This window comes from Neolamprologus brichardi, chromosome 23 (assembly GCF_056152115.1).
Source record: "Neolamprologus brichardi isolate AB-2024 chromosome 23, ASM5615211v1, whole genome shotgun sequence".
NCBI lineage: Eukaryota > Metazoa > Chordata > Actinopteri > Cichliformes > Cichlidae > Neolamprologus > Neolamprologus brichardi.
Window position 1 is genome coordinate 2,930,463 of NC_142125.1, and position 23,716 is coordinate 2,954,178.

The 23,716-nt window shown below is 40.5% G+C and overlaps 3 protein-coding genes across 4 annotated transcripts; 2 read left to right on the forward strand and 1 right to left on the reverse strand.

The window, feature by feature from the left end:
- LOC102780492 (uncharacterized) lies at positions 1–6,053 on the reverse strand. The gene is made up of 8 exons (XM_087836705.1): positions 5,849–6,053; positions 4,521–4,652; positions 4,227–4,400; positions 2,407–2,508; positions 2,173–2,325; positions 1,977–2,069; positions 1,829–1,879; positions 1–1,730 (listed from the first exon to the last, which is right to left on the reverse strand). The coding sequence occupies exons 1-8, from the start codon at positions 5,919–5,921 to the stop codon at positions 952–954; spliced, it is 1,557 nt and encodes a 518-aa protein (XP_087692831.1). The 5' UTR covers positions 5,922–6,053; the 3' UTR covers positions 1–951.
- Positions 6,054–6,102: 49 nt separating this feature from the next.
- Positions 6,103–14,418, forward strand: LOC102780761 (uncharacterized). Of its 2 annotated transcripts, XM_087836364.1 has the most exons (13): positions 6,103–6,212; positions 6,838–6,913; positions 7,335–7,472; positions 8,574–8,711; positions 9,797–9,934; positions 11,029–11,166; positions 11,506–11,649; positions 11,754–11,858; positions 11,947–11,985; positions 12,094–12,213; positions 12,476–12,625; positions 12,803–12,928; positions 13,018–14,418. In XM_087836364.1, exons 2-13 carry the CDS (start codon positions 6,880–6,882, stop codon positions 13,782–13,784), a joined length of 2,037 nt encoding a protein of 678 aa, XP_087692490.1. In that variant the 5' UTR covers positions 6,103–6,212; positions 6,838–6,879; the 3' UTR covers positions 13,785–14,418. The 2 variants fall into 2 exon arrangements, with proteins under 2 accessions (XP_087692490.1, XP_087692491.1); XM_087836365.1 differs by lacking the exons at positions 9,797–9,934; positions 11,029–11,166.
- Positions 14,419–14,586: 168 nt separating this feature from the next.
- Positions 14,587–22,137, forward strand: olfml2ba (olfactomedin-like 2Ba). The gene is made up of 9 exons (XM_087835855.1): positions 14,587–14,974; positions 15,092–15,355; positions 15,623–15,730; positions 16,578–16,736; positions 17,842–18,003; positions 19,332–19,560; positions 19,785–20,756; positions 21,068–21,244; positions 21,340–22,137. Exons 1-9 carry the CDS (start codon positions 14,807–14,809, stop codon positions 21,954–21,956), a joined length of 2,856 nt encoding a protein of 951 aa, XP_087691981.1. The 5' UTR covers positions 14,587–14,806; the 3' UTR covers positions 21,957–22,137.
- The last annotated feature ends 1,579 nt before the right edge of the window (positions 22,138–23,716 follow it).

Sequence of the window (23,716 nt, forward strand, 5' to 3'; positions counted from 1 at the left end):
TGTATCAAAATTATCTTTATTGATAATATTCAGGTGTTTACGAGTGCTCAGAATAACAAGAGGAATGAGATGCATGACAGGAAACAGCAAACAAGTTCAGATGTTGTCATGTGCTCTAGTATAACTGGAGAAAGTTTTTACTCTGATTAAATACAGCGTATTCTTCATATGTGTTTAAGGCACAGTCTGGGACGAGCTAATCGGTATTTATCCAAAATATCTTTTACAAATATAAACCACATTGCGAGTAGCTCACAATGTGAAGTGACAACACCTCCAGTGGTTTCTTTTTCGACAACATGTTCAAAAGACCATTTAATATCAAATCCACATATATACACAGCTATAAAAAATACCTCAATCCAGGAAACATGACACAAATATACATATTTAGAAAAAAGCAAAGAATATAAAATATTCACCTTAAAAAGCTGTTACTCAAAAAGACGAACACTTAAGTCAAAAACCAAGCATTTCCAGCACACACGCAAAAAATAAAGAATTAAATGAAGTTACCTGGTTGTCTTGGACAGCAGAATAAAAGATGAAATATGAATTTTCACTTTTTTTTAGTTCCAGTAAAGAAAAGCTGAGGATGATGAAATGAGACAGTCATTAAAAGCTGCTGAGAAACGATGCACGCTTTAACAGGCAACAGGAAATTAAACAGCTCAGTCAGTGTTTCGATGCATGCACATGAGAAAAGATTATCGCCACACTTGTGAAGTGGAATGATGGTGTAACCTCTTTTAACATGCGTGCATGAGCAAAAACTGTTTAAATTTTTGTGCAGTTGAACCAAATCATATGCATATGACTTCAATTTAAATACAATGTAATCTCTGAGAGAAAGAATAACACAATTATCACAGCACACATCACACTTCCACGTTTCTCCTTTCTCGTAGCTCCTTCTACAGTGCAAAGAAGAATCAGGCAGCTTGGTTTTTTTTAGCATCCTTTCTCCTCCACCTCAGACACCACAGGCAGGACAAGATGGGAGATGCGACTCCACAGACCACCAAACTTATCATTATTCATTATATTGAAGGAAGTTTCGCCACCAGTGTCCACCAGCCTCTCCTTAAGATAGTCTTGCACCATCTCTTCCACCTCTTTTAGTCTCTTTTCCTTCGGGATCTCATCTTGAGGCAGCAGCACAGAAAACAACAAGAAAACCCGCTTATATGCAGCGTTCTCGTGGTCGCAGTAGCGATAAAAAATGAGAGTGGAGCCTGGCGGCAGCTCTTCCAAACGATGAATGATGGCCGCAGGTTTTTCTCCCTCAAACGCTGCTTTCAGCTGACTGTCAATGTCTAACTTCACCTCATCACTGTCCTGGCCTGCTTTGCTTTTTCCATCAATGTCAAGGAAAGAGGCATTGAGGGCAGATGAGAAGGAAGCAGCCAGACCCCGAGCGAGGCACTGCAGTGTCCTCTCAGCCTTCTGGCCTGCAGTGAAAATCAGACTGACTGGCTCAGAGGGATGGGCTGTTTCAAGGTGCTTCTCCAGGTGGATTCTGCTCATCCTCCACAACTCAGGCCGCTGACTGGGGAACTGAGTCTGAAGATCAGACAATTGATCAGCAAACCTTTCTGGCTTCACAGCCCTGGATGACTGCCCTCCACCACGTGTCATGTCTTGGAGTAAAGGGACGATCTTGTATATCAGCAATGTCACCATCACAAATAGTACCAGGCGAACTAAACCCCACAAACACCATGTGAACCCTTTAATAACACAGAAACAAAAGAACACACAAAGTTAATAAATAATGTTTAAAAAGCATCATCAGGTCTAAAGATAATAATTAAAATGACTTACTTACCTCTAGAGGAATTTCTGGGACGTGTCTTGGTAGCAACAGGTTTCTGTTTGTCTTTTAATAAAAGAAAACATGATTATATTAATGCACAGATGTCACCACTATAGCAGGTGTTGCAGAGGACTTTAATACTGAGATAAAGCAGCAATACCAGATTCTTTGGAATGACTAGTCTCTTTTCTTGGAACGTTATTCACACGTCTCGGATGCACACTCTGGGTAAGGTGGTTAACTTTGGATAAATCTGAAGATGAGGCAGAATTTAGAAAAGAAAACATCTTTTCAAAGATCAAAATTCATCACGCAGACGCTCAACCTTTGTATACAGAATATGAGCAGCACAATACCAGCGCTCTGGGCTTTGAGCATCATCGTCCTCTGGTAGTCTGCCATGTTGGACCGCTTGAGAGCCGGTGAATCATGTCTGTTCCCTGTCGCGCTGATCTGTGCGACAGGCTTGGTGGGGGGTGCAGGTGCTTTAGGTGCTGGTGTTGCTGAAACTAAACAAAATAGGTTAGGTCAAATAACTTACACTATGATTTAACACTCTGAATGTCAAGGAAGATGGAGCATTTTTCTACCTTTCTTGGATTTCATCAAGTTGGGATCCTCAGTCTTAAGACTGGGTCTGTAGAGCTCATCAAGCACTACACGGGGATTTAAGTTCCTATCTCCGAGAGCATCTGTGTTAAGCAGAAGATTTTTAAGATAAAATCCTAATAAAGTCATAAAAGAAAAGTAACTTAACACAAAGTGTATTTGTATATTATTATATGGCTTATATAGTGAAAATAAAGTATTGGTCCAAGTTTTTTGCCTTTGTTTTTTTTTTTAAATTTATTTATTTAAATGTGATGCATTCTCAATCATCCAGGTAAGTAAATCTCCAGAAGTTGATTCTGTTCATCTGGACTTTGCGTTTTCAGAGGGAGAAACGTTTCGTCACTCATCCAGGTGACTTCTTCAATCTCAGCTGACTGCAGGTTTCCCCAATCTTATGAACAGTACATTTGCATAGTTTCAGTAATAGACCCTGTGCACGAGAAAATGCTAACTTCCTGGTTTGAGACCGGATGTGGGGTTGTACATTTCCAGTAGCTTTACTTTGCGGTCAATCGCTACTGCGAAGATATACTCCAAAATCATGTCCAAAACTCGAAAACAGAAAGATGGCGTTAAGTTACAAAGAGCAGAAGGTGGGAACACTCACCACTGTTGTGTCATAAAAGCTAATGATCAAATTTGACGTTTAAAGAGTTTAGATCGATCAGTTGTTTACATCACTAAACACAAGCAGAACTGCATCACTGCAGCAGAAGACACATCGTCCACATTCAGAAGCACATCTCTGTATAGTGACTGGTCTTATGATTTAAACAGGCAAATGTTCAGCATTCAAACTACAGGTGAAGAAAAGTCAAACCAGATGTTTCCCCGTTATGTTGATATCAGCTAGTCAAGTACACACCTACACAGCATGTCAACAAACCGTGAAAAAAGCCACACAAAAAATGAATGATTGCTGGTAACGGTTTCTATACATTAGTATTTACGAAGGGTATGTTGTGACTTACCTTCAAAATGACAGTGGTCCCTCGCTATAACGCGGTTCACCTTTCACCTCGCTGTTTCGCAGATTTTTTTAAATGCAAGTTTGCATGCTTTTTTTACGTCACATTGTGTCCTGATCGCTGCAGACGATCTCCTTCGTGACGTCTCTCCTGTACAGAATCGCTGCATCGATCGCTGGCAGTGTGACTCTGAAGTGCAGTGCTGTATGTCCACGATGTCCACGAAACGTTTTGCACCGTCAAAAAATAAAATTGGCTACTTGATTTCACTTATCACTGGTTATTTTTAGAACATAACACCGCGATAAACGAGGGACAGCTGAGAAATATAACATTTGAATCCCTTTTCTCTTTTGCTCTGAGGCGCGGGGAAAAATATCGACAAGTCGATGAACATCATTTACAGATATATTGGGTAAATGCCCGAGACATCTATAGAAATGTAAATCGCCGCTTGATTCATTCATTTGCGTAACTTGTTTTGGACCGTAAACAAGGCGCAAATAGGACACCGGAAACAAAGCTCCCCAAAGGAGTTTCTGCACCGGAAGTAGCATATGCTAACGTGCACATAGTCTATTTAGCAAATGAACTGTGTATAAGATTTTGGAACAGGTTGATGAACAGAATCAATCTTTGGACATTTAAATGTGGTGTTTTGATAACTTAATTCAGTCCTGTTTTATTTACACTTTATACAGCCTCCCTATTTTTTAAGTTACTCTATTATCCATTTGTTCTTTACATTTAATAAAAATAAATGAAAAGGGAATATTATCTAATCTCTATGATTTATTTCATAATGAATATTCACTAGTTGTAGTACAGACCTTTGCGTATGTTTGGCAGATCAGTGACTTTAAAGGAATCCTGTTCAATATCCATTTCCTGGTCTTCATTTTTCTGAATGTCTCCAGATGATTCCTCAACATCCATCTTACTTTCAGCGCTCTTGTCAAACACTGCTTTTTGAGCATCCAGTCGGCTCTTCTTGCTAGGGGACTCTGTTAGGTAATAAATAATAGACACGGATTGTTTGTTTTTTAACAGTGCCTTGAACAGTGAGGGTAACTAAGGGTAATCAGCCATTAAAATTAGGCAAATACTTAATTCCAGCAACTAACCTCCATCTTCAAAGTCAGGCTCCCCATCTTTGGTACCATTAACTGATGTAGGAGCATCAGCAGCGTCAGCTTGTGCTTTTTTTCTTTTGGTCCTCTTTATAGGCTGCCTAGGAGTTGCCTCAAAACTCGACCCTTTGGAAGACAGGATTAGAAATGAGTATATCACATGGACAGCTCAGGATAAGTTATTTAGAGAAATAGAGAGGCAAGCCTGAGATAGTTTGGACAAGTGCAGAGGAAGGATAGTGAATATACTGGGCAAAGGAGGTTGAAAATGCAAATGCCAGGCAGGAGGAAAAGAGGAACACAAAAGAAGAAATTCCTGGATGATGTGAAGGAGGACATGCAGAGCTAGGGACAGGGTGAAAAAGAAGGAGATGATCCCCTGTGGGGACCGCTGACGGGAGCAGCCAAAAGAAGAAAAAACCCTGAAACAGCACTGGTGTCCAGCCAGCTTCTATTTTGCTTTGTGTTCCCTATGTATTCTAGTATTACGGCAAGAGACGCGGAAACCTGATTTCAAAATAAAAACCACCTTCAAGTAAATGTAGCTTCAACATTAACCCTGATTTCAAAATAAAAGCATTCGAAACCTAATTGCAAAATAAAAGCTTCGAGTTAATTAACAGATATGTTAAGTACATAATAACAAATATCATTTAGTCTTGTTTACACATTCTGATGTTACATCCAAATGACACACCCTTGTACTCTAGTAGCGCCCCATCAATGCCATTTTATTTTGGATTTCACAGTAAAAGCCTGTGAATTTTCATTTTTGAGCTACTCTGTCACTGACTTCAGAATGCTCTTAAAAGGAAAAGTCATATTTCTACAGACTAGTTGCACTCAATATCAAGTCAGTCTGACTTTGCTTTTCACAGTTTGCCCATATATCAGTGTGTTTAGCGGCTTAATGAAACGTTGATCCCTGTCACTGACCGCCAGTGCTAAAAGCGAAAGTCAGTTTGTGATTTTAATTTCGCTGCTGCTGTAAACTGTTTCGAGACACAGCGCTAAAAAACAAACACAAACAAACAACAACAAAAAACCCCTCACATACATAATGGCTAATATATAGCAAAGCATTTCAATGTAACGAGATAACTCATTGGTTTTAAAGTTGTGCCTGAACTCGTACCAGGAACTGAAACATTAAGTTAATTTTAATACAGATTCCTATCTGAGGATCATTTACACCGGTGAAGCCTGCTAACATTAGCCAAAGCACCGATTCAAATCTGATTTTCTTTTAAACTTGTGAGTATGAGGGAGCTAATTCCGACGGCTAAGCTAGTTAATTGACATACCACTCGAACAGTGCTCACCTTTACCTGACATCCGTCGTGTCAATCTAGTCATGGGACGAGAGAGCTTATCTTCAGAGTCTCTGGTATCCATTTGTAACTCAAATTCAATTGAGCAATGCCAAACAACTTTAACTAAACAATGCGATGTAACATCGCGCGCACAAACAAGCTACAATCACTGGACTTCCCTGTAGCTGGGGGGACATTTCTTGACAGGACACCGTTGCCGTCCGGAATATAGTGCAACGTTTAGTTATCTCGACAGAAACAAAAGCACTAATACGTTCCGCTTCAGAATTTTAGTCTGCTATGAGTGTCACATATGCTAACTGAAAGCTAAGGAAGCGTATGATCTACGGCGATATGACCCGTGACATATTTGGTATGGAGCAGTAATCAGAAAAGCCCACGTATCGTTAGGACTTTTGAGTTACACGAAGGCATTTTTTTACAGTAACACCCAAGTAATGCTTTGGTAATTGTTGGCTAAATTAGCATCTCTCTGGCTGGGCTAGCTTAGTTATCTTTTGTCACTTAAATAACTAGCTCTATTTAATTAAGGTTACCAACAATTTACGTTTCGTGCATGTCATTAGAGCTTAGTTCCCGGCGAGTAGTTATTTCTCTCGCAATAATTTATACTAGCTTTTCTTCGGCTAGCTTACTGTCACCTCGCAGCAAGTTCAGTTTCGATTTAACAACAAAACATTATTTAGCAAATCCCCGAAAGCACAGCCACAAATTAATACTTCCAAATTGCAATGTACATATTTCATTTTTATTTAGTGACAGTTTGAAAAGTTGAGGAGCGTAATGGTTGTTCTTGTTCTTCTTTAACTTTAGCGAGACTGCCTTTGAGCTTGGCTCTGTTGACATGCACGTAAGCAGATTTACAATATTTGTTTGGACCTTTGAACATGTGACGACAAACTGTAACTCGTGGCTTCGCATAAAAAAGAAAAAAAAAAGTAATGTTTATTTGTTTTATTCACGCTTGAACCATCCAGTGAACCCTGAGTGAAGAAAAGGAAGATCATCTATCTAAAGACATGGAAAAGGAAGTCCCCAATCAGAACGCAGCAGGTAAAATTCTAATATTTCCTTGTTGCTCAGCGAGTGTTTGCTGTTTGTTGGTCGACTCGCTGCATTGTTAAAGCAGTACAGACATAACTAATGTTTATCTCTGTTTCAAGAAATACTGAACACATATACGGTTAATATTTGGCATTTACTTCAGTTATAGCATGTTTCTGAACTAAAATGTTATTTGTTTCTCGTGATGAAATGTAAATAAATATTAAAAAATCAGTTATAACCAAGATCTGTATAGAACAAATATATAAAAAGGGAATTACTGTTGCCCTTTGCTTTGTTAAAAGAAATCTCCATTTAGGATGCTGCAGATGCCTGATCCAAGATGATTTTTGGGGCATAATAATATTAAAAATGTAGAGATCGGAAGTCCTAGGTTGCTGTGGAAGTTAAACTATTTTTATTTCATCAGACACAAGTCAAACCAAGACACAAGAGGAAGCTGTAACAACTGTATCACCAATCCAAGCTGTTGTTAACAATGGTGGTGACTGCAAACAAGAGACACAAAAAAGAGAGAAATCAGCCACAGCAGAAGGGACTGCTTCAGGTCAGTGTTTCTGTCCAAGTGTTACAGCACATAATTCAGATATTAGTCAACAATCAGTTATATTATATACCCCACTTTGGAACATCATCAACCAGCATTGTTTGTCTTAGTTATTAGTCATTTGTAAATTTTGTTACTGCTGTGCTCCTAAAATGGTCATATTCATTTTACAAATCTTGTTACAGACATAAGTCTTGAGCCACCCCTCATTTTTCCTCCTTTCTTTTTTCTTCCAATGAGGCAGACTTTATTGTTAAATAGCAATGACAGAGCTCTCTGGGCTTTCTGAAGGAGTTTTAAAACGTTTCTTTGGACACTGGGTGCTTTTTCACTCATTTTCAAGGGATGAGCCGCTGTTGTAACAGACAAAAAACTGATTTTGAATTGTATTTTAGGATCTTTGTTACTTTGCTAAAAACATATATTTTTTTCCACCTGAGCTCTAAAATATGCTAAAGATGGGCATTTTGCACTAAAACAGGTGATTCCCAAAGAACTGTTGAGATCAAACTTGGCATACTCAGCATGGTGTGTAGTGTGTTCTTGAAAAACAGGAAGGTGAAGAAGAGGAAGACAAAAGAAGAAAAAGCAGGACTCTGTCTTCCTGTGTTCCAACAGATTGCAGCTTTTCTTTTTGTCGCTGCTGGACTTAGAACAGATTTTCAATGATCAGGTTGATTTTTATCCCTCAGCTATAAAAAGCTAATGGGGTATCATCGTCACCCTGCCGGGTGGGCGGGGCTAGCACCCAAGTTTTTGAATGTGATAAGTCGAGAATGAGGCGACATAGGATTTTGGAATTCATACCATAGGTGCATCTAATAAAACCTTGGATGAGTTTGAATCTCAGTGACCTCAACTTAAGGTCAAGGTCGGAGGTCAAGTTTTCTGAAAATGTTCCATATCTCACCTATTGTCAGTCTTATTGTTCTAAGTTTGAAAAGGGAATTACTGTTGCCCTGGGCTTTGTTAAAAGAAATCTCCATTAAGGATGCTGCAGATGCCTGATCCAAGATGATTTTTGGGGCATAATAATATTAAAAATGTAGAGATCGGAAGTCCTAGGTTGCTGTGGAAGTTAAACTATTTTTATTTCATCAGACACAAGTCAAACCAAGACACAAGAGGAAGCTGTAACAACTGTATCACCAATCCAAGCTGTTGTTAACAATGGTGGTGACTGCAAACAAGAGACACAAAAAAGAGAGAAATCAGCCACAGCAGAAGGGACTGCTTCAGGTCAGTGTTTCTGTCCAAGTGTTACAGCACATAATTCAGATATTAGTCAACAATCAGTTATATTATATACCCCACTTTGGAACATCATCAACCAGCATTGTTTGTCTTAGTTATTAGTCATTTGTAAATTTTGTTACTGCTGTGCTCCTAAAATGGTCATATTCATTTTACAAATCTTGTTACAGACATAAGTCTTGAGCCACCCCTCATTTTTCCTCCTTTCTTTTTTCTTCCAATGAGGCAGACTTTATTGTTAAATAGCAATGACCGAGCTCTCCGGGCTTTCTGAAGGAGTTTTAAAACGTTTCTTTGGACACTGGGTGCTTTTTCACTCATTTTCAAGGGATGAGCCGCTGTTGTAACAGACAACAAAGAACTGATTTTGAATTGTATTTTAGGATCTTTGTTACTTTGCTAAAAACATATATTTTTTTCCACCTGAGCTCTAAAATATGCTAAAGATGGGATATTTTGCACTAAAACAGGTGATTCCCAAAGAACTGTTGAGATCAAACTTGGCATACTCAGCATGGTGTGTAGTGTGTTCTTGAAAAACAGGAAGGTGAAGAAGAGGAAGACAAAAGAAGAAAAAGCAGGACTCTGTCTTCCTGTGTTCCAACAGATTGCAGCTTTTCTTTTTGTCGCTGCTGGACTTAGAACAGATTTTCAATGATCAGGTTGATTTTTATCCCTCAGCTATAAAAAGCTAATGGGGTATCATCGTCACCCTGCCAGGTGGGCGGGGCTAGCACCCAAGTTTTTGAATGTGATAAGTCGAGAATGAGGCGACATAGGATTTTGGAATTCATAACATAGGTGCATCCAATAAAACCTCAACTTAAGGTCAAGGTCGGAGGTCAAGTTTTCTGAAAATGTTGCAAATGAGATATCTCGCCTAGGAGTTATTATCAATTTTATTATTCCAAGATTAAAAAGGGAATTACTGTTGCCCTGGGCTTTGTTAAAAGAAATCTCCATTTAGGATGCTGCAGATGCCTGATCCAAGATGATTTTTGGGGCATAATAATATTAAAAATCAGAAGTCCTAGGTTGCTATGGAAGTTAAACTATTTTTATTTCATCAGACACAAGTCAAACCAAGACACAAGAGGAAGCTGTAACAACTGTATCACCAATCCAAGCTGTTGTTAACAATGGTGGTGACTGCAAACAAGAGACACAAAAAAAAGAGAAATCAGCCACAACAGAAGGGACTGCTTCAGGTCAGTGTTTCTGTCCAAGTGTTACAGCACATAATTCAGATATTAGTCAACAATCAGTTATATTATATACCCCACTTTGGAACATCATCAACCAGCATTGTTTGTCTTAGTTATTAGTCATTTGTAAATTTTGTTACTGCTGTGCTCCTAAAATGGCCATATTCATTTTACAAATCTTGTTACAGACATAAGTCTTGAGCCACCCCTCATTTTTCCTCCTTTCTTTTTTCTTCCAATGAGGCAGACTTTATTGTTAAATAGCAATGACAGAGCTCTCCGGGCTTTCTGAAGGAGTTTTAAAACGTTTCTTTGGACACTGGGTGTTTTTTCACTCATTTTCAAGGGATGAGCCGCTGTTGTAACAGACAACAAAGAACTGATTTTGAATTGTATTTTAGGATCTTTGTTACTTTGCTAAAAACCTATATTTTTTTCCACCTGAGCTCTAAAATATGCTAAAGATGGGCATTTTGCACTAAAACAGGTGATTCCCAAAGAACTGTTGAGATCAAACTTGGCATACTCAGCATGGTGTGCAGTGTGTTCTTGAAAAACAGAGGAAGGTGAAGAAGAGGAAGACAAAAGAAGAAAAAGCAGGACTCTGTCTTCCTGTGTTCCAACAGATTGCAGCTTTTCTTTTTGTCGCTGCTGGACTTAGAACAGATTTTCAATGATCAGGTTGATTTTTATCCCTCAGCTATAAAAAGCTAATGGGGTATCATCGTCACCCTGCCGGGTGGGCGGGGCTAGCACCCAAGTTTTTGAATGTGATAAGTCGAGAATGAGGCGACATAGGATTTTGGAATTCATAACATAGGTGCATCTAATAAAACCTCAACTTAAGGTCAAGGTCGGAGGTCAAGTTTTCTGAAAATGTTGCAAATGAGATATCTCACCTAGGAGTTATTATCAATTTTATTATTCCAAGATTAAAAAGGGAATTACTGTTGCCCTGGGCTTTGTTAAAAGAAATCTCCATTTAGGATGCTGCAGATGCCTGATCCAAGATGATTTTTGGGGCATAATAATATTAAAAATGTAGAGATCGGAAGTCCTAGGTTGCTATGGAAGCTAAACTATTTTTATTTCATCAGACACAAATCAAACCAAGACACAAGAGGAAGCTGTAACAACTGTATCACCAATCCAAGCTGTTGTTAACAATGGTGGTGACTGCAAACAAGAGACACAAAAAAGAGAGAAATCAGCCACAACAGAAGGGACTGCTTCAGGTCAGTGTTTCTGTCCAAGTGTTACAGCACATAATTCAGATATTAGTCAACAATCAGTTATATTATATACCCCACTTTGGAACATCATCAACCAGCATTGTTTGTCTTAGTTATTACTCATTTGTAAGTTTTGTTACTGCTGTGCTCCTAAAATGGCCATATTCATTTTACAAATCTTGTTACAGACATAAGTCTTGAGCCACCCCTCATTTTTCCACGTTTCTTTTTTCTTCCAATGAGGCAGACTTTATTGTTAAATAGCAATGACAGAGTTCTCCGGGCTTTCTGAAGGAGTTTTAAAACGTTTCTTTGGAAGTTAAACTATTTTTATTTCATCAGGCGCAAGTCAAACCACGAAGCAGGGAGAATCTGAAACAACTGTTCCACCAACCCAAGAGAAAAAAGATGATCAGATAGATGGAGGCGAAAGTGAGAAAGAAGAAATCTCAGCCACGGACAACAAAGACTGTCAGTCTGGAGACCGTGAGTCTGACCTTTCTGAAACATCACTGATCAGAATTCTTTTTTGCTTCAGTCAGATAACTTTCTGTGACTCCACAAACAAAACTGTGATTTCTTTTTTACAGAGTTCAGTGAAGGAAGTACACAGTCAACAAATACAAATGAAGACAGATCCTGTGAGAACTTAGACGGTGATCGGGCTCATTTTCAGGAACACACAGTTACAGCAGGTAAATTGTTCAACCGTTCAGAGTCAAGAGAACATTTGTTACCAAATGTTTCTACTGATCAAAAAATGCTTTGATCCTGTTTAATCAGCCACAGCTCAACATGCTGACTTCAGCGACACTATTCAAGGTAAGGAAGGAATATTAAAGAGACCACGTGTGGGATCTTGAAGAGATATGACAGATTTCATGGGTAATTAACATAAATGAGTCACGTGGTTATTGCAACCTGTTGCAGAAGCACATTCTCCCGATAAGGACAGCACACAGACGGAGAAGAAAAGCAATCCTAGTCAAACTGATGGCAAACAATTGTTATCAAAAAATGAGAAACAAGTCACGATAGCGCCAAAATCAGGTTAGTGTTCCTGTCAGAGTACTGTAACAGCTGATTCAGATATTATTATGGATTTATTTGAAAGACAAAGTCTATATTTAATTTGGTTTAAAACATACATTTAGCCTCGTTGTTCTAAGATTAAAAAGGAAACTACTGCTGTAATAAAAGTTTTCTAGTCATATTTAAAGATGAAGCACTTGCTTAATCCTATGGGACACAAGTGTTTAGAGATCCAAAGTCTTAGGATGTTGTGAAAGTTAAACTGTTTTTATTTCGTTAGATGAAAGTCGCGTCACAACGAACGAACCATCAGAATTACCCACTTCACAAATCCTGAATGACAACGCGGATGACCAGGGCGATGAACCAGAGCCTGAGCTAAATGAAAACATCTCAGCCATGAACAAGTCAGATAATCAATTCGGAGATGGTGAGTCAGAGCTTTTTGGAACATCACTGACTAGAATTTGTTCCTTAAACCTTTTGCTTCAGTCTGCTAACTTTCTATGACTCCACGAGGAAACTGGAAGTGTGTAAGTTGTTTTTTCTTTTCTTTACCATGTTTTATTTGTGTGAACTTGTTTTTTCCCTGTGAACAATTTTTCAGCTTCAGAGGAAATAAAGGACAGACCTGAGAGCCCAACACAGTTAGATGACCGCAGTAATGATGTTGAAAACATCGGTCCTATCACCCCAGAGGCTAGTCAAACTGAAGATCCACAAGTCACTAGCGGTAATCTTAGTACATTTGTTCTTTTTTTTTTAAATAATTATTTTTGTTATGAAGTACATGTTTAAATAACACTGGCCTTTTCTCTGTAGGAAGTGGAAAATACTTGCTAGCAGTTGCTATAGTAATGGCAATTGTTGCTATCGCGCTGCAGCGTTTTCTTCAGCCAGAATCTCCGCCTCAGACGAATGATGTACGGCACATAGACGTCTTCCTCAGGCAGCTGGAAAAAGTAAAGACTCGGTTTCCTAACCAGCGTGCTGAGCTCTGGAATAGGGGCAGGATCCACCTTAAGAGACACCTTCAGACCGCGCAGCCCACGGAGCCCGTGAGTCTGATTCTCACTGCAGGCCTCAGAGCTGAGAAGACGCTGAACTGCCTAGCTCGGGACCTGGCCTCCGCCTACTCTTCCGCCCTGAACGCCTCCGTCCTCCACATAGATGGAGCCAGCAAAGCCAGCCAGGACAGTGACCACGTCAAACTGGACATTGACAGGAAGTTGCAGGGAGCGTTTGAAGGAGACAAACCTGTAGCCGTCATTCATCGCTTTGAAGAGCTACCTCCGGGCTCCACGCTAATTTTTTATCGTTATTGCGATCACGAGAATGCCGCATACAAGAACACTTTTCTGATCTTCACTGTGCTGCTCGGGGAAGAAGACGAGATTCCTGCTAAGATTAACTTGTGTGCTGTTGAGGAGATGGTGGATGACCACCTTCAGAAAAAATTCCTCACTCATGGCCACCCAGTGTCTTTTGACATGATGGACCTGGACAAATATGGAGGACTGTGGAGTCGTATTTCTCACCTTATCCTCCCCGTGGCAGCAGAGCAGAGAATAGAGCTTGAAGGGTGCTAGAGAGCAGAAGCATTCATTCTAGTCTGAACTTTTAATCTGGGAACTAAGCTAAGACCTCAAGAATATTGAGTATACAGATGTGGACTTCCAGAATGAATGAGAATCATTATGGTGTGGGATTTAAAGGAATTTCTCTGATCAGATGTAATTATGAACAGATAATTGTAAGTTTATTTGGTCTCTGCATTATATTTAACATTTTGAAGGTAATTTCTGCGTTTTAATAAATACTTGGAGTCACAAGATAGAAGGAAGAACAATTCTTTTGGTATCACGGCAATGGGGTTTTTAATTGTTATTGCAAATGTCTTCTACGATTTGGAAACTTGCATGGCGCCGACATGCCTTAACTGAACACACAAAGTCCTTTTTGTCTATATGTACATGTATGCTTACACTACGGGATAAAGAATGAAGATAAGTACATAAATTATATGTGCCTTAAAGTAAAAAATAAACGCTGAAGAATTTTAAATGTCTTTTGTGACTGTAATGAACACTGTTGCCACCAGAGGGCAGCAAATCCACATCGGAAACTTGTCTCCAGCGTCTGTGAAAAGGCTTGGTGGCAGCATAAAGTTTGCATATAAAGTCAAACTACACCTTCTTTAATCTGGAACTGCAAATTAAATTGAACCTGAAAAAAATCCGAGTTTGGAGGTTGCGTTTTAATCACGACTAACACTAACAAGCTGCACATCATGTCTCTGAAGTCTTTTGAAGCAGTTCAACTCCTCCTCGCCAGTTTGATCAGGCCCGCCTCCTGTCGGCGTTGCTCCAGCACCAGATGCCGGCTGCTCTCCCACAGGGTGCACTCTTTCTTCAGTCTCATCAGTCTGCGTTCATTGTGACTCTGAAAAAGATGACCCATGAAGCCTAATCCGGATATTTGATGTCATTTTTTTTCACGCACTCTCTGATTTCTAAAATCAGAGGTAGGCTATGACTTTTTCGTGCACCTGAATCTATTGGTGACGGGCTATTTGTTATTTCTTTTATCTGCGCACTGTGAGCCTCACATAATGTACAAGTTAGGCTTTGTCATCGTGATAAGCTGCGCGTTTTTTCCATGGGGATCTGGAGCGCCAAAGCCCCTGGCTGAAGATCCCAGGTCCCAACTTGAGAGCAGTGCAGAGCAAAATGACAGACTGCAAGAGGAGATAGAAGGCCGACAGAACATTCTCTCCAAGGTAGGATAAATAGCTCATTTAATGTTTCCTTATATCCTGCATTTTACACTTTGTGCGCAAAAATTGAAAAGTTCACGATTGCTGGTGGAAAATACATCCGTCCTCTTCTCTTTATAGCTGCTGGGTGATTATGACAAAGTGAAAGCCCTGTCGGAAGGCTCTGACTGTCGGTGTAAATGTGTTGTCAGACCCCTGAGCAGAAGCGCCTGTCGACGGATAGAAGAAGGGAGCGCCTCTGCGCAGGACTTCTACACCGTGGAGACCATCACTTCTGGACCGGAGTGCAAGTGCGCCTGCATCGCCCCGCCATCAGCGGTCAACCCCTGCGAGGGAGAGTACAGGCTAAAAAAGCTTAGGGAAGCTGGGAACGAAAATGTCAAGGTGAAGTTTCCTCCTGAACATTTATCATGCCAGAGCCTCCACAGGTGTTCACGCTCCAGCGACATCTGACTGTTGATTTGTAGATGGACCTGGACCCCTGGTGGCATGGATGTCTGATATTTATCAATTTCCGAAAAGGATAATCAATATCTTACCACAACCAGAGTTTGAATGGTCTGGGGATGTACCTACTTCATGCATTCTATGTTTTGAATTCTTTAACTTTGACGGAATTCACTTGATCATCTATTGTTGTTGTTGTTTTAGCTGTCCACCATACTTGAGCTGCTGGAGGGATCCTTCTATGGCATGGATCTACTGAAGCTGCACTCCGTTACCAACAAGCTCATTGATCGCGTGGATCACATCGAAAAGGTAGCGCAACCGGAAACACATGCTAACTCTCCCTAACAGGTGCGCGTGTAGTGGTGGCTTCTGGAGGTCCTGTCAAAGACTCCCTTAGGTGCTGCTTTCAGATTTACAAGAAGCTTGACCAGGAAGCAGTGCTCAGAATTTCTGTTACATGTGGAACTTTATCTGCCAGAGCTTTTCTTTGGATCTTTGGATCCTTTTTCTGAGTCAGTAAAATACCAGATTTTTCTACAGTACGTGTTTGTTGGCTTTGTTTGTTTGTTTGTTGGGCTTTAGTCTATAAACTTACACAAGAGCAAAACTGTAATTACAGCACGAACATATAGAAGTTCCAAATTACCTAAAAGCAGCACATTTAATACATTACCTGAATGTTTATGCTCTTCTCACATGGACTTCGAGTGAAGCAGTTGGTAGTTTTCTGAACTCACTAAACTCCATATACTGAAATGAGCCAATAGCAGCATAAACCATCAAGTTTTCCCCCTGGAACAGGTGCAGCAAAATGAACCAGAGGGTTGCATGCTTATGCAGACGAGAGTATAACGCTCATAACTGAAAACACCTGTCAGAGTGTGCTGGCAGTCTGTTCGCCAAAAAATAAAGATAGGAGCCTGCACCTACCGAAGTTGAACCACAGAGTTGAAACGAGGTCTACAACTGGCTACAAGATGTTTTTTTATGTGTCATTGTTTTTGCTGCTTTAAAACTTTGACTGGTTTCCTGATTTAATTCATATTAATATATTAACAAAATACTTTTTCTTCCTCTGCTAGTGTTATGATTGCTGATCGTTAACAAAAATATAACACTTATGTTAGTAGCTTGATGTATCCATGTATGCATTTAGGCGGTGTCTCTGAATCCATCTGTGGATGAGGTGAAACTCAGGGAAGGTCCTACTGGTCAAACAGGTTTAACTGAAAGCCCGACTCCGCTTCCCCATCAGCCTCAGGGTGGAAAGATAGTTGGAGAGGTTAGCAGAGCTGCAGCATATCAAGACCCAGAGGTAAGTGTAACATCTTAACATGGATATATCACAGCCTTAACCTATTGAGACACTGTAATAACATAGTAACTACATAACTACTGAGTTCCACAGATAATTATTTGCCTGTCTTTAGCACCATAGCAAACTCTATCTTTGCTTGGTAACAATTGGTGCAAAATGCAAATATTATCAAAGGGAAAGCAAAATACTGTAACTAACTATTCCCTATTCAGTTCACAAACCAAGAAGGTTTTTAGTTTTTGTCATTAAATTAGACAACAAATTTTGCCTACATAAAGTACATTAATCTCTAACTAACACTTTTTACTCCACTTGAGCATTTTATATGATGTGCTTCATTCACACTTTTTTCTGTCTAATATTCACACTTTAATGAACCCATTGAAGAGAAACTTGGGGTACAGTATCAAACCACCAACCTTTTAATTAGATGACCTGCTCTACCTCCAGAAATACAGCCCCAAACAGCTTACTCACCTGATGGCTTATATTCAGGCACATCTAATGTTATATTCATAGCAATTATTTCCATTTATAGCAAATGAATAGGTCACTTGTAGAGATGTGTGGTAATGCCATAAATAGTGAGTAAAGATGCTGATCACGCTGATTTCTTGAAAGGGAGCACTTAAACTGTTTTAGCACTTGTCCTTTACATAAATAAGGACAAAGATTTGGACACATCACAACAATAAAAATACTCAAATGAACGATGACTGAATTCTGTTGAGCTGTGTTGGTTTCATGATTGTTTATTGTCAGGACTTCCAGTTGCAGTCTCTGAATTGAAAGTCCTACTGATGACCTGAGGTCTTTGACACCCTAAGTTTTTCTTCCTCTGCTAGGATTAGCATATGCAAGGTCGGGATGGTTGTAGCTCAGAAGGCAGAAGGCATAGCTTCATCTACAACTTCGAAGGCTGGGGTTCAATCCCCAGCTGCTTCAGTGTGCATGCCAATATCTTTGGGCAAGATACTAAACCCAAGTTTCTCTCTGATACATCCATGGGGGGGGTATAAAGTGTATAAAGTGTTTTGAATACTCGAGAGTAAAGTGCTCTATAAGAACCAGTCTGTTTATCTTTCACCATGTTTGCATGCAGTTGGTGTCTCTGAATCCGACTGTGGATGAGGTGAAGTTTTGGGAAAGTACTTCTGTTCAAGGAAGTGTGACTGAAAGCCCACCTACTCCTCTTCCAAATCAGCATAAGGATGGGAAAACAGTTGGTGAGGTCAGCAGGGCAGCAGCCAATCAAGACCCAGAGGTAAGTGTGACAATACTGACATCACAGGCTTAATCTATGGAGACGCTGTAATAACATAGTAGCAACTAAACAATTACCGGGTTCTACAGGTAATTATTTCCCTGTATTTAGTGAAATAACTGTTTGCTTATTAACTATTTAAATACAGCTACAATAAAATTCTTTTCAACTGTAAATGTTTGTTACTAAAAATGAGAATACCTACATTGTTCAGTAAGTATTGCATCAAGGACTGCATGATTGCAGTATATCATGTCATCACGAGTAATATATTCAATTCAATTCAATTTTATTTATATAGCGCCAAATCACAACAAAAGTCGCCTCAAGGCGCTTCATAGATACAGAGAAAAACCCAACAATCATATGACCCCCTATGAGCAAGTACTTTGGCGACAGTGGGAAGGAAAAACTCCCTTTTAACAGGAAGAAACCTCCAGCAGAACCAGGCTCAGGGAGGGGCGGGGCCATCTGCTGTGATTGGTTGGGGTGAGAGAAGGAAGACGGGATAAAGACATGCTGTGGAAGATACTGAGATAACATTGTATCAGGAGTCACTTTTAATTTGCAGCACTGATATTTCCCATTGAATGCAAGGCTGTGACTGAAGGAAACACGTATCAAAGAAGTGATCACAGTCAGATGTTTCTGTTTAGCCTGCTAACATTCTTCCAAAGCAAAAGGAACAATTACGTGTTCTTTCCACAAAGTCCTTCGTAAAAATCATTGTCTCCGTGATTAAGGCCCAGAAATGTGTAAAAGAAAGTTATTGATGTAATTGAAAGGATTGGCAGGACGATAGCAGACCTCAGACAACAGAGCGTACCGCTGGGCCCTGGTCCCTGACAGCTTGAGTATAAACCTGAGAGCCCATCCAGTAATACATGGTCTTGGACTTTAAACACAGTTGATTCACTAGAAAAAATACAGGAAACATCCAACAAGGTTATTAAAGTGACAGTAAAACAAGGCAAATGTTTTAGATTAGGTTTGTGATTAAAACTTTCCTCTGCACTTTGGGATAATTTGGGATCATTGCAACTTGTTGGAGTTTCAGCTCTTCTATGCTATTCTTCTCACTAGATCTGAACAGTTTCTTTGCCAAACACTGACTCATTATTTACACAACTCCAAATTCTCTTTTGATGGTTGTGAAAAATAAAAAACATAACATACTTTTTGAAAGATTTCACAGATATCTTTGTTACACCAATCCAAATCCTTGACAGCTGTTTGTACAGTTTATAGCCAAAGGGTCGTAATTGATCTCTTCTTAATACAGAGTGAATGATTTCCTCAGAAGTTTTGTGTGCCTTGTTGTCTAACAGGAAAAGTTTGACGGGAAGCTCATTGTGGAAAATCAACCCTTCTTACACACAGACGGCTCTGGTCAGATCATTGAGGTCAGACCTCAGGTGACCCTCAAAAGTAGCGCTAATAAGGAGGCTTCTCAGGTGTCAAAGGCTGGATCATCTGGAATGATTATCAGAGGAATGACTTTTTATAAATCGGAGCCTGATCCGATGGTGGCAGATGATGGGGAGCCTGGAGAGAACTGTGAGTGCAATCTGTCTGTTACCTTAAGTGGCATTAAAGCAACGAAGACTAGAGAGAAGTGTTTATTCTGGATGTGTAATTATAGTCATTTGTACAGTTCAGGATGTGTCGTAGCAGTGAGAGATGGTCACAGAAGCTTTGCTGGCTCTCAGCTAACAAACAGCAGAACTCTGCTTCTAACATTTTCTTGTGGTGCTCAAATCTTTTTCCTCTCTTTCTTTTAGTTTTTGAGTATGGTTTGAGCGGTGACGGTCCAGATAACCTCTTTACCGAAGAGAATCTGCTTCAACCCAGATCTCCTCGGCCCTGGAGCAGAGAAGGACTGAGATTGTTTCGACCAAAAACAACAGGTCCTTTGCACGCACCTAAGAAGACCAGCCAATCAAAAAACACAAAAGAAACTGAGCCCTTAAAAACTCCTCAAAGGTTTATCAGTGCCATGGGAACCACATCGGTTGCACAGAGTGACACATCCATGGTGAGAAGCATCAGCCTTGGACCACCTATTGCAGAAAACAAAGAAAGGACCACAAACTTCGTGCCTCAGACCACTCAAACAGTCACTGCTGGAATCACCAACAGACCAGTCCCTTCGCTGATTGAAGCAGCAAACATTTCTTTAAGTATTAGTCAGCCGAAAAAGAACAAAACCTCAGTCGAAGCCTCTGAAAACACAGCGACGGAGGAAAATGCACAAGCATTCACAACAACAAATACACCCACCAGTGTGAAGGAACCCTCTGGTGTGGAGCTAAAAGACCAATTGCAAACCATAGCTGGCAGTACTTCAGCTAATCCAGGCTCTGTTGAACTAAATCCAACAACAAAGCCTTTAACTACCAGCCTGGAGACTACTATGACCCTCACAACCCACGCTGACCCGACCACAGCACCGGTACATCCCACAACAGCTGCCACAACTGCTACCTCCACACAGGCTGCTACTACAAAACAACCAGAAGAAACAACATCCACCGACTTTTCAGGCTCAGATTTGCCACAGACACCAACAGCTTTGCTTCCTGCAGCATTAACTACCTCGTCTTCAACCACCACCACCACAACTACCACCACCACAACTACCAAACAGGCTGCTCAGGTCAAACAGAGATACAAAATCAGCTGGGAAGAGGAAGGACACATGGAACTAGACGAACCGATGCAGAGGCATGAGGAATCCAGGCCAAAGAAACCCGGTAAATAATAAAGAACTGTGTCCACCTGCAGCCAGAGCCAGTGTATAGCCAGAAATTATTGTCAGCATATGTCACTTCAAAAGTACAGACTTACCTCACATTTTCATTTAGAGAAACAGAAACTGATATTTGTTGGTGAATGACTGAACTTCACAAGACAGGGCTCTCTTCTCTGTGTTACCCCTCCCCTTTCCGTGATTCAAGCTGGTTAAAACAAAAGCCTTTAATTGTTTTCAGACCCTTTGACGTAGGTCTGGATGATGTTAAAGTGCCTTTAAAACTTCCCTCAGAGCTCTCTGTCTTCTTTACAGAGGAGTGCAAGGACACTTTGGCAACAATCTCCGAGCCAGTCACTCACAACACCTATGGCAGAAATGAGGGAGCATGGATGAAGGATCCGAAATCTGATAACGGCAAAATTTATGTGACAAACTTCTATTATGGAAACAACCTTCTGGAATTCCGCAACCTGGAAGTTTTCAAGCAAGGTAAGAATGTGTGCTTTTTGGAGTTAGAACTAGCTTTAATTTGACATTTTTTTGATAAGATGTAATAAATGTCATCGTCTACGTATCTTTTCTAGGCCGTTTCAGTAACTCCTACAAGCTTCCTTACAACTGGATCGGCACAGGCCATGTGGTCTATGGCGGGGCCTTCTATTACAATCGCGCCTTCTCCCGTGACATCATCAAGTTTGACCTGCGACAGCGTTACGTGGCTGCCTGGACCATGCTGCACGATGCCCTGTATGAAGACTCGTCGTCGCCTTGGGATTGGCGTAGCCACTCGGACATCGACTTTGCTGTGGACGAGAGCGGCCTGTGGATCATCTACCCGGCACTGGATGACGAGGGCTTCTTACAGGAAGTGGTTGTCCTAAGTCGACTGGACCCCTCAGACCTCAGCATGCAAAGGGAGACCACTTGGAGAACGGGGCTCAAGCGAAACCACTTCGGGAACTGCTTCGTTGTGTGTGGCGTCCTGTATGCTGTTGACAGCTATAACCAAAGAGACGCCAACCTGGAATATGCCTTCGACACGCACACAAACACTCAAATGATTCCCAGAATGCCCTTCATCAACAACTACACCTACACCACACAGATTGACTACAATCCTAAGGAGGGTGTTTTGTACGCATGGGACAATGGACACCAAGTCACATACAACATAAAGTTTGCCTATGTTGATGCTCAGTAAGGATCTGTTTTAAGTGTAATTGTTAATACTATGGTTTATGGATTGTAGATCAGTCCACATGGCTTCATGTATGGAGAGAAGCGAGGGGCCAAATGTATAAAATTCAATATATTGTGTTCAAAATTGTTCTTATTAAGTTTTTTTTTTTGTATTTCTACTTAAAATAAATTAATAAGACTTACTCCTCAGTCGACACATCAAGTTGCGCTCTATACTCTCATCAGCCACTTTATTAGGTATACACTGCTGCTTTAATTCTTCATGGCACAGACTCAAGAAGATGGAAACATTCCTCAGATTTTGGTCCATATTGAGAGGGTAGCAACACACAGTTGCTGCACATTTATTAGCTGTACCTGCATGATGGCATTCAACCACATCTCAAAGGTACTCTATTGGATTGCGATCTGGTGGCTGTTGATGTAACAGTGAACTCATTGTCATGTTTAAGAAACTACTTTGAGTTCATCTGAACTTTGTGACAGGAAGCAGCCACCAAAGGATGGGTACACTGTCGTCATAAAGGGATGGATATGGCGAGTAATAATACTCAGGGGCACAAAATTGGAAGAGAGCCTTTTGGCTCCCACCAGCCTGCATGGCTCCTTCGTGTTGTTTACACCACATTTTGACCCAATCATCTGAAAGTTCCAGCAGAAATGGAGGCTCAGACTAAGAAATGTTCTTTTCAATCTTCTATAGTGAAATGTCGATTAGTCTGTGGAGACTGTAGCCTCAGTTTCTTGGTCCTTGCTGACAGCACCCAGCATGATCTTCTGTTGTCGTAGTCCATCTGCTTCAAAGTACAACATGTGCAATCAGACATGCTCTTCTGCATAGCTCGGTTTTAAAGTGTTTGTTTGAGTTATTGATGCCGTCCAACAGCTCATACAGTTCTCTGATCTCTGGTATCGCCAAGGCATTAGAACTGCTGCAAACAGGATATTTCCTCTTTTTTTGGAGCGTTCTCTATAAAGCTACACATGCCTACGTGGGAAAACCCCAGTAGTTCAGCAAAAATATACAGACCAGCCAACCTGGCAACAACAACCACGCCAAGTTCTGCAAAGTCTCCTAAATCACCTTTCCCCATTGTAATGTTCAGTTTCACCAGTTGGATAGGGTCGTTTCCCCAATGCCTAAATGCACTCAGCTGCTGCAGTTTGATCGGCTGCATTAATAAGCAGCTGAACAAGTGTACCTAACAAAGTGGCCGGTGAATGAACATTGAATGCTATAAAAGAGAAGCTGAATAATGTCGAAATGTTTCTGATCGACAGCTCTGTTCAGAGAAACAGAATTCATACAGTTTTGTATCCTTTTTGAACTTTCGGCCTTATATGCCACACATCCTTCCTCACATGAAAGCGCTTACTCCCTCCATATCAGACTGCTTTGAGGAGACTGCAATAAAGTTTTGAGATGCTAACAGAAAATGTCTTCATTGTCTGGCTAAACACGGATAACACCTAATTGGCTCTAATCATAGCTTGCAAGCATTAATTAAACTCAAATGCTGTGAGGATAGAAGGAAACCAGGCAGGAAAGGACTAAAGAGAAAAGACCATAAATACAGACATGAAACGAATGACTGTTCACACCTGTAATTTAAACCACTGTTACTGGTTGTAAAGTTATTGTGGGAGAAAAGACCCTGGAACAGCTTTTGTACCTGAGGGAAAAAAAATCAAACGTATTCTGTTTAGGGTTTCCCCGAACAGCTCAACAGATATGAACACGCGGCTACAGAAAATCCAGTG

Excerpts from the sequence above, each read along its gene's own strand:
- LOC102780492 (XM_087836705.1), bottom strand. The coding sequence starts at position 5,921 with ATGGATACCAGAGACTCTGAAGATAAGCTCTCTCGTCCCATGACTAGA. Across the intron at positions 2,509-4,226 it reads TCTGCCAAACATACGCAAAG|ATGCTCTCGGAGATAGGAAC; the intron begins GTCTGTACTACA and ends TGCTTAACACAG. Across the intron at positions 1,731-1,828 it reads TCCCAGAAATTCCTCTAGAG|GGTTCACATGGTGTTTGTGG; the intron begins GTAAGTAAGTCA and ends GTGTTATTAAAG.
- LOC102780761 (XM_087836364.1), top strand. The coding sequence starts at position 6,880 with ATGGAAAAGGAAGTCCCCAATCAGAACGCAGCAG. Across the intron at positions 11,650-11,753 it reads AGACTGTCAGTCTGGAGACC|AGTTCAGTGAAGGAAGTACA; the intron begins GTGAGTCTGACC and ends TCTTTTTTACAG. Across the intron at positions 12,929-13,017 it reads AGATCCACAAGTCACTAGCG|GAAGTGGAAAATACTTGCTA; the intron begins GTAATCTTAGTA and ends TTTTCTCTGTAG.
- olfml2ba (XM_087835855.1), top strand. The coding sequence starts at position 14,807 with ATGTACAAGTTAGGCTTTGTCATCGTGATAAGCTGCGCGTTTTTTCCA. Across the intron at positions 15,356-15,622 it reads CTGGGAACGAAAATGTCAAG|CTGTCCACCATACTTGAGCT; the intron begins GTGAAGTTTCCT and ends TTGTTGTTTTAG. Across the intron at positions 15,731-16,577 it reads GCGTGGATCACATCGAAAAG|GCGGTGTCTCTGAATCCATC; the intron begins GTAGCGCAACCG and ends GTATGCATTTAG.